General features: G+C 41.5%; 2 protein-coding genes across 2 annotated transcripts; one reads left to right on the top strand and one right to left on the bottom strand.

Moving 5' to 3' along the window:
* Nucleotides 1-534: 534 nt before the first annotated feature.
* LOC105048772 (NDR1/HIN1-like protein 13) lies at nt 535-1,732 on the top strand. The gene has a single exon (XM_010928220.4). The coding sequence runs from the start codon at nt 598-600 to the stop codon at nt 1,426-1,428; it is 831 nt and encodes a 276-aa protein (XP_010926522.1). The 5' UTR covers nt 535-597; the 3' UTR covers nt 1,429-1,732.
* Nucleotides 1,733-9,367: 7,635 nt separating this feature from the next.
* Nucleotides 9,368-12,526, bottom strand: LOC105048615 (probable trehalose-phosphate phosphatase 6). Its single transcript, XM_073261313.1, has 11 exons — nt 12,008-12,526; nt 11,686-11,826; nt 11,441-11,512; nt 11,246-11,344; nt 11,075-11,128; nt 10,619-10,720; nt 10,435-10,512; nt 10,244-10,313; nt 10,040-10,110; nt 9,786-9,878; nt 9,368-9,690 (listed from the first exon to the last, which is right to left on the bottom strand). Exons 1-11 carry the CDS (start codon nt 12,305-12,307, stop codon nt 9,622-9,624), a joined length of 1,149 nt encoding a protein of 382 aa, XP_073117414.1. The 5' UTR covers nt 12,308-12,526; the 3' UTR covers nt 9,368-9,621.
* Nucleotides 12,527-13,102: the final 576 nt, after the last annotated feature.

The raw sequence follows: 13,102 nt of genomic DNA, 5'->3' as shown, positions 1-13,102 counted from the left end.
CAACCCAACTTGAGGTTCTACGCAGCCACTAAAAGAAACTAGGCCAATCTAATCCCAACCAAATCACACCACCAAAAAAGAATGCAAAGTAATGAAAATAAAACTGTAAAATCTATATATAATTAGACATCCTTGATTAACTTGACCGCAAGAGAATAACCAGAGGATCATCCTTCCAAAGACGATCATGAACTATTTCGAGCTCGTTAATAATTATTCATTAGCTCAAAAAGTTGTGCTGAAGGTTGGAAAGAAGAAGTTGATGAAGATTAAAAACAGTGAGTCATAGCAAATCCGAGTGCCGGTCCAAAACCGTTAGTCCGGTCCGGGCTAGTTTGCAGTGGGTTCAGACACCCCCCAAAACATTCGGTCCATGACACCTGGTTGACCGAGTCAACTATCGCATCCTTTCTAATGATAGGCAACGCGCTAACCATGCTGTCTTGCATGCGTCCGCGTGTTCCTCCCTCTCTGCCCTCCAACCCCCTCCTCCAACGTTCCTCCATCCTTCCCCCCGCCCCATGCAAACCCCTCCCCTTCTCTCGCTCCCCCTCGCCATTACCCCTCTTGCCATCCCCTTCACCCCCCCGTCCCGCCATGGCGGAGCGGGTCGCCCCCACGCCACCTCGACCACCTCCACCTGGGCCCCGGCCGACCACCACAACCCCCCCAATCGACCCCACAGACGGCAGACCCTCCCTCCCACCCCCTGCCCCCATCAAACCCAATCCCCTCCCCCGCCGCCCCACGGAGACCTACGTCGTCCAATTCCCCAAGGAGCAAATCTACCGCGTGCCGCCGCCGGAGAATGCCAAGCTCGTCGAGCAGTATCGCAACAACCACAACAACCGCCACCAGCGGCGGCCCATCGTCCCGTGCCTCAAGTGGACCATCGGCATCGCCCTCGTCCTTTCCATCCTCGCCGCCATCGTCGCCATCATCTACCTCTTGGTCGTGGGACCTGCGGACCCCTCCTTCTCTGTCTCCCGCCTCGTGCTGAGGAATCCAAATCCTCGAGCCGGCTCCCCCTGGAAGCCCGAGTACCATTTCACCATGAGGGTCGAGAACCCGAGCTTGCGCATGGGGTACTCCTACGGCGCCGGCGGGAAGGCCGTACTCGCCCACGACGGTGCAGACATTGCAGTGGGAAAGACGAAGGCGTTCGATCAGGGGTACCAGAACACAACCACCTTCCAACTTGTCCTCCGGAGATCGCGCATGGTGCTACCAAAACAGATCCAACGTAGTCTAAAAGGGTCGAAGGACGTCATCCCCATGTCCTTGGTGATCGAATTCTCGGTGGGGAAGACCATTGGTGGGATGGTGATGGGAAGCAAGAACATGGATGTAACGTGTGACATTAAGGCCAGTGGATTGGCGAAGGAGGCCCGTGTCGTGTCGCAGGAGTGCCAGACCAAGTTCACGTGAGGAGGGTGGTGGTGGAAAGCTCGAACAACGGAAGAAGATCTCATCTTCTTATGTCTTTTCTTTCTGTTCTTTTGATTGCTGCTGCTTCTTCCTCCTCTTGGTTCTTTTAATTAGGATTGTACCGAAAAGAATTATGAGTTTGATAAAAATGTACATGGGATAGAAATAAATGATTAAGTGGGTTACGTACTCTCCGTCAATGATATCTACTACTGAAATAATGAACTCTTCAAACGATTCTGAGAAAGCTGCATAGCTTTCTTCTATTTCTCTAAGGTAATATGACTTCTTAATAGGAAGCTTTTGTATATATATAGAGATCCTTAAAGTGATCGCAATTCATGCAATGTATTTTTGTGGACTTTAGTCACATGTTGATCGTCCGAACCATGTTGATTTGTTAAATTTTGTTGCATGGGGTTATAGGGTGAGAATAACTCATTAGTAGTTGTTCTATAACCTGTTCCTTCTCTAGTTTCCCTTTTCTTATTAGAGTAATTAGGAAATCTTCTCTTCAGAGGTGTTAGCCAATCTCGCACAACTAATTGTGGTATATCTTTGCCATCCTGGATAATTACTGTTTGGTAAAAGTATAAGCCAAAATCAATCACAATGGAAGCTTAATTCATGCTTCAGCATTCTCACAATGAAATGGTTGTTTGAATGTTCCACAATGGTCAGCATATATATTGATTCATCCAATTTCCAAGGAAAGAATGAAGGTAGCTCTAACAATTTTAAAATTGCAACTCTTTTCCCCTAAAATAGTAACATAAATGCACTTATACTTGATTTATTTTTATGCAGATTTAAACTTGGTACATTTGCTTCATTAAAATTAACATTCTATTTGTTGGAAATAAAAAGGCCTGGATTATAAAGACGATGGTGAAGTTGACGATCTAATGTCAGGCTATGCCTAGGGGGATTGGAATGGGCCAAATTCTCGAGTACTAGCCTGCAGTATGGAATCTGAAATCTGCACGAGCTTAATCCTATATTTTTTAGTTCCATCATGGTCTATTTAGTAGCCTTTTTCCAGTCAACGCATGTTTAATTGTTTATAACACTCTGAAGCACAGCCCAAGGCCACTTGAAAGCCCATTAGGTTTACCCATGTACTGTCTCAAAATTTGGTAAGTTAGGTCTACCAGACTTTACGTCCATGTCAAACCTAAGTCATGATTTGGATTCAATTGGGCCAGTAAAGTTCATGTTTACATAAAAATTTGATTATTATTTTTCTTAGGAGGCGCAATTCTAGCTCCCTGTGAACAAAGCGACATTTGATGGCTTACGTACCAAGCTCTCTCTCTCTCTCCCCCTTCTGTTTTATTTGTGAAAAATGGTGGAAGTGCCACCAAACATTTTATTGACATGATGGAACGTACGTTTGGTAAGGCACCTCATGATTTGATCGGTGTGATAATAAAAAATAAAAAAAAATTAAGAGCCAGGTAATAAGTCTTTATTTTATTATTATTTTTTTTTTTAAGTTAAAAGAGATCGTAGGAGTCCGTAGATATAATTATAAAAAATCTAAAATTTACCTAAAGATTGATTTTAAATCCCATATCAACCTTTTCTTTTATTGCAACATTTAATCCCTTTGAGATTGAAGGATACAATTAATCAAAATATAACTCAAAAAAAAAAATATTTTAATCAGCCCATTTCTTAACCTAAATCTTTTCGAAATTGAACCGATTTAAACCTATTTTCTAAAAACTTTTCCATGTGTTGTATGGTAAAATGGTCAACTATACTTTATCCGTTCCATTTGGAGAGATGATAACTCAACTGCAGGCGTCAATCATTCGGTTTCGTGAGGAGAGGTGGGATCACAACAATCCCATTTACCAAACTGATGCAAATGCATGCACACAACTCAATCAATCATCCACCACCCACCACCACTCTCCGTACGGCTCGTTCCTTTGGGCAGTCACCCTCTTGCTTTGTGTCCACTCACGTTACCGGCCGGACCGCCTCCATGCAACATACACGTGCCATGGACCACTCCATGGACACGTGCACTGCAATGCCCACCCCGGGCCAACTTCTTCAATCACGTACTTGTCATTGTTACCCAACAAGCTTCTCTTCCATCCCGTCAGCTTTATAGAACTCGCATGTGAGCAAGTGTAGGCTTCGTGGTTGACATGTTCCGGCCCTAAAGGTGATCATGTTCTATGTAGCAAGATTCATCTAAATCGTATCGCAATGCTTTGATCATTATAGCAAAAGCACATTTGGTTTTGAGGAATTAGATTTTAGAATAAAATAAAATAAGTAACTTAATTTTTTCTATTGTTTAGTTTAGAGAATTTTATTTTCATTCTGATTTTAAAAAAAATTAAAATTAAATATTTTAATTTTTAAAATTTAATTTCATTCGTCTTTAATATTAGATCTATTTCATTTTAATTTTAATTTTAATAAAAATAAATACATTAGAGGATATGATCATTATAATTTCTATTACGAACTAAACAACTTTAAATTTAAGGTGCATTTGGTTTACGACTAGAATCCAAATGTATTGGAATGATAATTGAAATGGCTATATCTTCCAAATTGTTTACTTTACGATAGAAATAAAAATCAAAACAGGATTTAAATATACAAAAGATTAAAGATTAAATTTTGGAGGATTGGGATATTCTCATTTTCCTCTAAATTCGGAATAGAAAAGAAACTCCCCCAACCAACCGCTTGAATAGAAATCTGTTGTAGATCTCCACCTCGATTTCAGCTAGATGCATCCTCGGCTTCGACCGAACTATAGAAGATGGGCACTGGTTGACCCACTTATCCGCAATGAACCTAAGGATTGCTGAACATCCCATATCATGTTGGTAGCGGCTCTCTTCGATCCTCGATTTATACGAAGGATCTTACCTCGACTTCGGACGAGCTATTTTAGGTTGTCCATGTCCGAGCTACGATCTTCCCTGACAGAATCCGTCTCTCTCCTAAATTGAAAAGATCTAGATAAAGAAAGATCCCTTCGCAATCGAGTCTCCTACAAAAGAAAATAACTTCTCTGAATCAATCTGCATGCAAAAATCAAAAGCAATCAAGACTCGGAGACGTATACAACTCTGATTCCTCTCCTATAAATAAAAAGGCACAGGGACCTCAAAGTAAGTTCTCCACTCTTGCTCTCTCCTTTCATTGTTCTCTATCTCCTGACTTAAGCGTCGGAGGGTCTTCATTGGAGAACATCTCGATGAGGGCTTTTTAAGGTATCCGGACAGAGCTCAGCAATAGCATTACTTTAGCCACTCTCATTTCGATTGCCCGACCTCAAGTGCGGAGACCAAGAGCAAGAAAATCACTGTTTATATCCTCATTTCCAACCTTTTTCAACCAAAAATGCCTCAATGTTTCTTTTCTTTAAACAATATATATATAAAAAAAAAAAATATATATATATATATTATTGGGTGGATATTGGTCAGGATACCACCTCTCAAGATCTTTTCGGTACTCGCAATGCAACAGGAAGAAAGAAGAAACAAAACAAAAAACAATCAAAATACGTGGATCAGTCACAAAAGGCTCGCCTCTATGGGACATGCAAAATTCACTATGAAAAAGAAATTTTACAAGAGGAGATCTCATCCTCAACCTCATACACCCAATTTCTCTCTTACAGAAAGTTTCCCTCACAAAAGCTCTTTCTCTTGGAAGACCCCCTGAATCTCTGAAGCGACCGCTGTTCGCTGTCCAGGAGCCCTGCTCCTTCTCTCTCAGCATACGCTCTTCTCTTCTCTTTGGATTCCTGTTCTTCGATTCCCATAACCTCACGAAGAACCAAGCCACCGCAGGTCTCTGTTCACGAACAAAAAGCCACACCTGATCTTCTGTTGAGAAGCCAAAACCACCTCCATCGTGCGTCGGTCCACGGAATAGTACTGTGGACCACACGAAACGCGTGGAAAATACCCACGAGTCCACGACCCGACCGTGGACCGCCCGATGTACGGTGGACGAGGAACAGGCCCAGGCACGGTGCTTGGGCCTGGCTGGCCCGCGTGCGCGGGCCTGGGCTGTGCCCCGCGGGCGCCTGGGCCGGGCCGCGCCTCAGGCGCTGGCGCGCGGCCCAGCCAAGGCGCACACGCGGGGCACGGCCCGGCCTAGGCGCCAGGTGGGCGTGGCACCAGTCTGGGGCCTGTACCCCGATCCACCATGGATCGACGGTCCATGATCAGTCTGTGGACCACGTGGGCGTTTCCACGCGTTTCGCAGTCCACGAACTATTCTCTGGATCGACGTGCGATCGGAGGTGGTTTTGGCTTCTCAACAGAAGATCAGGTGTGGCTTTTTGTTCGTGAATAGAGACCCGGGTGGCTTGGTTCTTCGTGATGTCGCACGAAATCGATGAACAGGAACCGAAAGAGAAGAGAGAGAGCTGTACTGGGAGAGAAGGAGCAGGGCTCTGGACAGCGAACAGCGATAGTTCGGAGGTTCAGGGGGTCTTCCAAGAGAGAGAGCTTTTGTGAGGAAAAACTTTCTATGAGGAGAAATTGGGTTACGAAGGTTGAGGATAAGATCTCCTCTTGTAAAATTTTTTTTTATAGTGAAGTTTGCATGCCCCATGAGGTGAGCCTTTTGTGACTGATTCACGTATTTTGATTTTTTTTTATTTTTTTTTCTGCTGATCATGTAGTACCGAAAAGATCTTGGAGATGGTGTCATGCCAGACATCCACACAACTAGTGGTATCAGAGCGTGGTGGTAAAGGATGCAGTACCAAAAAGATCTTGAAAGATGATGTTCTGATCAGACATCCACCTATATATATATATATATATTATATATATATATATAAAGATTCATGATTGGTGGGTCATTGAAGGTAGGTTGTTGTCCTGAGAGGGCCACTGCCACCAATCATCCGAGCTCCCATCACTTGGATTATTTCATCTTAGCCACCAATTATGATGGGCCGGACAACATCTTTCCACGCATGAAGCGTCTGTTAAAGAGGTTTGGAGGCATGGCAGTGTCCCCACTCAAGGTCCAGGTGTTGCTCAAGAAAAAAAGTCCCTGAGTGGAATCCAACTCGATTCTCCCTCAACCATGTTCCTTTACACCGGTGAGCGTGCTAGCTGTGCGTCGCTTTCGTGGCCTAACTAGCTAGCTAAAAGGATCTCCCAACTCCCTTATACATTAGAAAAGCTTCTAAAATAATAGGGAGGCCCCACTTCTTTTCGTGGGGGCTGGTTGAGATCAAAGGTAGCCAATGGTGGGGTGTATGATCCAAGTTTTGGAGGAATGGTGGGTGCTCAGTTTTTTAGGGAAAATAACTTAAATTGTACATTCTCATGTGGGATTTGTGCCCAACGAGTTTGTCTATGTCCTTAGTTTAGCTCCAAGAATGGGCTACGCGTACCTCCTATTTTGGTGTAAAATGATGAGCTAGAAATCACTGTTTCATATGCGTATATATTATCTCATGAATCCTATAGTGGTTCCATTGCATCATCTAGTTGCGAAGGATCTTTTTCTGCATATTGAGTTGGGGGATCTCTATGACCATTTTTTATACTGCAAAGCATAAAGTGCTGCATTCTAGTTATTTTAGTGTATTTTGGATCTAGAAAGAGGGTGAAGGGTGGTTTACGAGGAAGAGGGGACCAGAGATCATACATGTATTTTTTTGATAATATATAGAGAGTTGCATTTGTGTTACTGACAGCATTACACATGTTTAAGGGTATATGAAACATGGATATGTGACATATAACACCATGAAATTAGTGCGGTGAAATTACTGTCAGATGGGTGTTCTTAAAATGATAGGAGAGGATAGATTTTGAATTTATTAGCTTTCTCATTTCTCTAGTTGACACTAGCTTTCTTTTTTTTCCTTCAGCCTGAGATCCCAGAGAGAGAGAGGAGAGAGGGGGGGGGTGTTTGTGGGAGATGTGGTTGTGGTGAACTGAGCTTCTAAAAGGAATAAATCTACCAGCATCACTTAGATGTCATGTACAAATTGTGGTATTATCCTTGACCTAAGTGAAGGAATAGAGCTTAATTGTATAAAGTAGTTGAAGCATTTGCTTCCCAAAAAATATATTAAAAGCAAACATGCTGATTCAATTGACATTAAAATTGAAACAAACGAAGATGTCAAATTTGAGAAGTTCAGACACTTCTCCTCTTAGATAATCTTGAATTTTCTTAAAGCTGATTTTGACATTAAAAATATCAAAATGCATTTATAGTTTCTTAGTTCCTTCGAAATGAAATTAGACTAATGAAGCTAACCACATGAAGTTGCTTATAATAAACCTAAGCTTGTATTTGTAAAAATTAGGAGCATAGAGCTTGTCACCTCCAAAGCATTTCATTTGAATGGGGCCCAACCTATACTTTTATCACAACATTTTAATTTGGGGTTGTGTCTAAAATGAAGGGTTGTCTCTAATATTGAAAATATCAACTAGCAACTTATATTTCTTTCTTTTTTTACTATATATAAAGAAACAAAGTTTGAAATTAGATGTGTTGACTCAATTAAAATTTAAAAAGAGCTAAATTTTAGAGGCTTTGTGATACCAGCAAGTGAAGATATGAAACTAAAAATAGGTGAGTCAATGAGGTATCTTTCTGATCATCTGATATGGTTTCATTCTGGGACTATCTGCAAACAGATATCTTTCATTAGCAGAAAAGCACATTAAACCAAACTCTATTTGGAGAAACTCACACTTTTCCGTCTGAAAATGATTCCTACGGCAAATGGAGATTAAAGGACAACTCATAAATTCTGGACCAACTTGAAAAGTATGGTTCTGATATTTTTTTCTTTTCTTTTAACCTCCCCCAGTGCGTTCCAGAAGCGAAATTTTAAAGCAGCACGTTAGTATGATAGGAACCAGACCTTTGTCAGACTCTTGGAAGAAACTACCCAGCTTTTCCATCTGCAAATGATTCATATGAGATATGGAGATTAAAGGACGACCAACTTAACGCTTCAACTTTCGCAATCCCAGGTATTAAATATAAAGGCATAGGAGATGAACACTTGAACAGCATCCCAAAATAGTGATATATTGCCAAACTAGCTCATCTAGGACAAATTTTCTGCCAAATGGTTTCCATTTTCTTTTTATTGAAAAAAAAAGATTGGAATAAATGTTCTATCGAAGGTTTACAAATTAATTAAGCGCACTAGTGACGTTATGTCTGCGGTGTTAAAATTCAGACAAATACAGACACTGTTGATACAGTGGCTGGAGTGAATAATTCTTCTTAATTAGAGCAGCTAACTTTTTGAGCCAAAACAAGCAGAAGAGTGAAAATATTTTATGCACCATGTTGTTTCAATGGCATACAGCCTATATCAAAGCCAAGTACAGCTTCATAAGATCAAGAGACCATAATGATTTATGTGATCGTTACACGTGTTTAACGTGACATGTGTCTAGCTTTGAGGTTTTGTCCTTTAGTCTCTTTTCTATTGGATCTGACTCAACTATTGTAGATGCTCTAAAGTAAATGCTTCACTCTCAATGTCATTTTGGGTTCTTGTTTCCTGGCTAATTGTTGCGACACCTGGGTTTTTTGATGTGACATAACTACTAGCAATTTGTTAATTTTCAAGAAGTTTACATCCCACAGTAAAAAAATTTCCATAATGTTGATGAGAACATCCATTTCCATGGGATCTTGTATGATGCAAATCTGAAATGAAAAGATCCATCCAGCCATATCACAGTTGTTCATTTGTTTTTATGCAGTGAACTGTAAGATTAATTGATACTCTTGTGATCGACATCACATATATTTCTAAGAATCATATCTTTTACAATCTTAGATCATCTCAGAATCGTTGGGCTTTAGCAGCTCGCGTACTAACACATTCGTAAACATTATCTGAAATCACGTGATAACATGAGATCGCATGATATGATATTTCTTGCAAGGGGAAAAACAATTGCTATTTTTCTTTCATTGGACATAAAATTGATTACAAGACCAGCAAGGAAGACAATTTGATATGCTTTCAAGCTGGCCCAAGTAGGGAAAGGTGGCAAAGATTGAAAAATCTACTAGGAGAAAAGCAAAACGTCACTATTTATAATGACTAATTTTCCTCGAGCAAGAAAACAACTACTCATCCCATCGAGTCCCAACCCAAGACTTGTCATGGGGATGATGGGTTACATTCTGTCTTATTTACACTCTCTCATGTTCCTTGAGGGAGCGACGCTTCCACTCCACCAGGCAATGTAAGAAGTTCATAACCTATACAAACATTTTAAATAATGATATCAGCATGTCGACATCTCAACAATTTTATCAAAAAATTTGGCATATATATAATTGGCAATTAGTATTACCTCAGCGGGCTCACGGAGAGAATAGCAGGCACTGGTCTCCTTTGGAAATTTGGAAACAAGAATGCCTATTCCCTGTCCTCTATCACGCAACACCTAAAAGATGTATTCATTAATTTAACAAATATATATTCTTAAATTAAACTTCTATTCCATGGAGTTTATATATATATATATATATATAGAGAGAGAGAGAGAGAGAGAGAGAGAGAGTTGATGTTCATCTAACTCAGAATAAGATGCCAATGATAGAGTACCTTGAAAGCATCTTCGTCAGTGCGATCATCTCCGATATATATTGGAAACACGTCGTTGCAGTCGGCAAATCCTAGAGAGAAAAAGAGTATTAAACTGGGTGGTCACGGTTGATGGTTGATGACCGACGCAACTAGAAGAATAACATGCAACCTAATATTCTGAAATGATGAAAAGGATGTGATATAATGCGTGTTAAGGCTTACCAAGAGACTCTAACAGAAACTCAAGGGCCTTCCCCTTGTCCCATTTGATGGTCGGACGAATCTCCAACACCTAGAGAAGCAAAGAACCCAAGTCACGTTGATGCAAGTGGATACAAAGAAATGGTAGTACTTCTATACAAACAATACATTTAAATGATGGTCATGCATGGTTTTGAGCGATATTGTCACACCTTTCTTCCTTGGGTGAGCCGGAGTCTAGGGTAGTCCTTGAGCACTAATCTAACCTGCTCGGCTAGTATGCTCCATTTCTGTCAAAAGTTGGCAGAAAATAGTGCTTAAATGAATTACATCATTGCATATATGGTGAAAAATAGGCTGGAGTAGCACTTGCAATACATAAACGAGCTCTCTTACCTTCTCATCGACACAGCGGAAGTGAACTGATACGCAGAACTTGTTATTCTCTACCTTGGCCCCCGGTGTTGATTCAGTTTTCTTGACCAATGCTTCATAAACCTTCAGAAAAAAATGACATGTTAGTTAAATCTACAAACAGGGAGTGGTGTCACTAGAATATATATACTAGTCTAAGGGTGATGATATCTGGACGATTGAGCATGAGTATGATGACTTAAATCCAAGTACAGAAATGAAATAACTTGATTGGCCACTTAGAAAGCTCTATTTTCTTTTTTTTTTTTTTACTGTAGAAAGCTCTATTCATATTAATGATGCGACATTCTACTGGTGATGCACTGGTAACATAGCATTATAAATAATAAGTATATAAGTAAATAAATAAAAACTACGTTGGAAGTTTCTCTTTTCTGACTGAATCTATGCAGGACGTTTCAGAGAAGCAAACCTCACCTCATCTATCATGGGTAGGAACTCACTTGCTGGTTGAAAGAGAAGTGCTTTTGCCTAAACCGACCATGTCGAACAAAATAACAGATAAGTAAATAACAAACTATAAGAATGGGAGAACATGTAGTAAAAGTCACGATTTTTTATCAGAAGAGAGAGAATGAGGAAGGCCACCTTAGCTTTCGTGTGCTTGGGCTGTTTGGCAGGTCCTTTGATGTCCATGCCGTGGCTCCCAGCGTAGTACAACTCCCTTAATTGTACAAAGCTGTACACCTGCCCATAAGCAACTCAAAGCAGGAAATGCGTTAGAAAGGGTAGAAGAAGTTCCATCTCTTCTCAAAGGGTGGGAAAAAATGGGAATATATATACCTTATCTCTGCATCTCCCGCTTACAATAGCAGTTGGGAAACTTCTTGCCACTTCCCTAACAGCTGCTCTCATCTGATTCCAGGAAGAAACCAAATGTCAAAATCTCACCTTTAGTCCCACACTACCTCCGCTTCTGAGAAGTTACAGAGAAGCAGAGGAGAAACAGAGGATAGAGAAGAGAGCAGAGGAAGATTTTTATGTTTAAAAAAAAAAAAAGAGAGGATCCAATGGGTGATTGAACTAACGTTTTCAGACATAAACGCACGATCAGGGTCATCGACGATCGGAGATAGGGTCCCGTCATAGTCGAGGAACATCACAATCTGCTTCCCCTTCGATGCAGCTGTGATCTCGTCGAACATGTGCAACGCTGACGGATGTTGTTTCTAACCATAGCAACCAACAATCAATCAATAACCAATCCAAAACCAAATTCCTTTTTTTTTTTTTTTGGTTTTTGAGAGTAATGGTGGAAACAACCAAAGTCCAGTATCAAAATTTTCAGCCAAAAACTCCAGTAAAAGGGAGATTTTAAAAAGAAAAAGAAAAAGAAAAAGAAACACTCACCATCCAGTTCTCATACTCTTCATCATCAGAGGCTACGACCGGGGATGCGAACGGAGAATCCGACTTGATATGTGTGGGAGATGACGACCTCATCGAGTCGACCCATGCATTGATCCTCCCACTGCCACAGTTAAGCTCAAGCTGGCTCAGGAGCCTCTTATAACTCGCATAATTAACGCTGCTGCTATTCCCTCGCGGCGGCGGGAACAAAAACTGTGTGGACGAGTTCGCCACCTTCCCTGCCGCCGTCGCCGCCGTGATGGCCATCTCCTCCGGCATCATCACATCCTGTTTCGTCATGTTCGAGACCAGGACTTGTTCTCCTCTGTTTATAAAACTTTAAACACTGGTCTGTACGACAAGAATTCCAATATAAAGATTGAAATCGCAATATGATAACTCTTCTTTGCTCCCCCTCTTCTAGCGGAGAAAGAAGGAGGAGGAGAGTAATAGAAAGAAAAAAGCGAGGGAGAGAGACTAGTTGTGGTGTTACTTTCCCTCTGTTGTTTGGTTGAGCTGTGGAGGGAGTGGAGGTTTTCCCTTCGATTTATAGGAGACGGAGAGCACCGAAACGGACAAAACGGTGCCACTGGGCAACCCGGTCCGACAAATCTTTGGGCCCAATGCGGGCCCCACACTTCCCGCCGTCTTTTAACCATGCCAGTGTTGGAATGATTGCGCGCCAGGTGGCGTGCGGGCCCACCAACGCTATGCACACGTGTTTGCCGCGGGGTTCGGGTTGCATCTTCCCCCCGAAGTATGATCGAGATTCTTTCGCAGCTTCGACCATTAGATCCAGAGACGATCATCCGATCCAATGGTGGATTCCGTCGAAGGAAGGTGAATCGTTCTTCCCCGCGAAAGATACAACCCATTTCCGTTGGCCGCGTCAAACGACCCACGGATTCGTGGGCTATTTTCTCCAAACCAGCTAATTGAGTGGAGCGGTCACGTCCGTGACTCGACCTTTTCCGCCCCTACCACCCAACTTTAATTTTTTTTTTCCTATTATATATTGTTGCCATATAAGTTAATTTTGTTTGGGTGTCTTTTCTCAAAAAGTTCCAGGAAGTAAACTTGAGGCCCCCAGGAAAC

The sequence above is a fragment of the Elaeis guineensis genome, chromosome 7 (genome assembly GCF_000442705.2).
Source record: "Elaeis guineensis isolate ETL-2024a chromosome 7, EG11, whole genome shotgun sequence".
Lineage (NCBI taxonomy): Eukaryota > Viridiplantae > Streptophyta > Magnoliopsida > Arecales > Arecaceae > Elaeis > Elaeis guineensis.
Note: the sequence above shows the minus strand (reverse complement) of the source record. Positions and strands in the feature narration are given on the sequence as shown.

Excerpts from the sequence above, each read along its gene's own strand:
- LOC105048772 (XM_010928220.4), top strand. The coding sequence starts at position 598 with ATGGCGGAGCGGGTCGCCCCCACGCCACCTCGACCACCTCCACCTGGG.
- LOC105048615 (XM_073261313.1), bottom strand. The coding sequence starts at position 12,307 with ATGACGAAACAGGATGTGATGATGCCGGAGGAGATGGCCATCACGGCG. Across the intron at positions 11,827-12,007 it reads AAGAGTATGAGAACTGGATG|AAACAACATCCGTCAGCGTT; the intron begins GTGAGTGTTTCT and ends TGCTATGGTTAG. Across the intron at positions 10,314-10,434 it reads GGCTCACCCAAGGAAGAAAG|GTGTTGGAGATTCGTCCGAC; the intron begins GTGTGACAATAT and ends TTGCTTCTCTAG.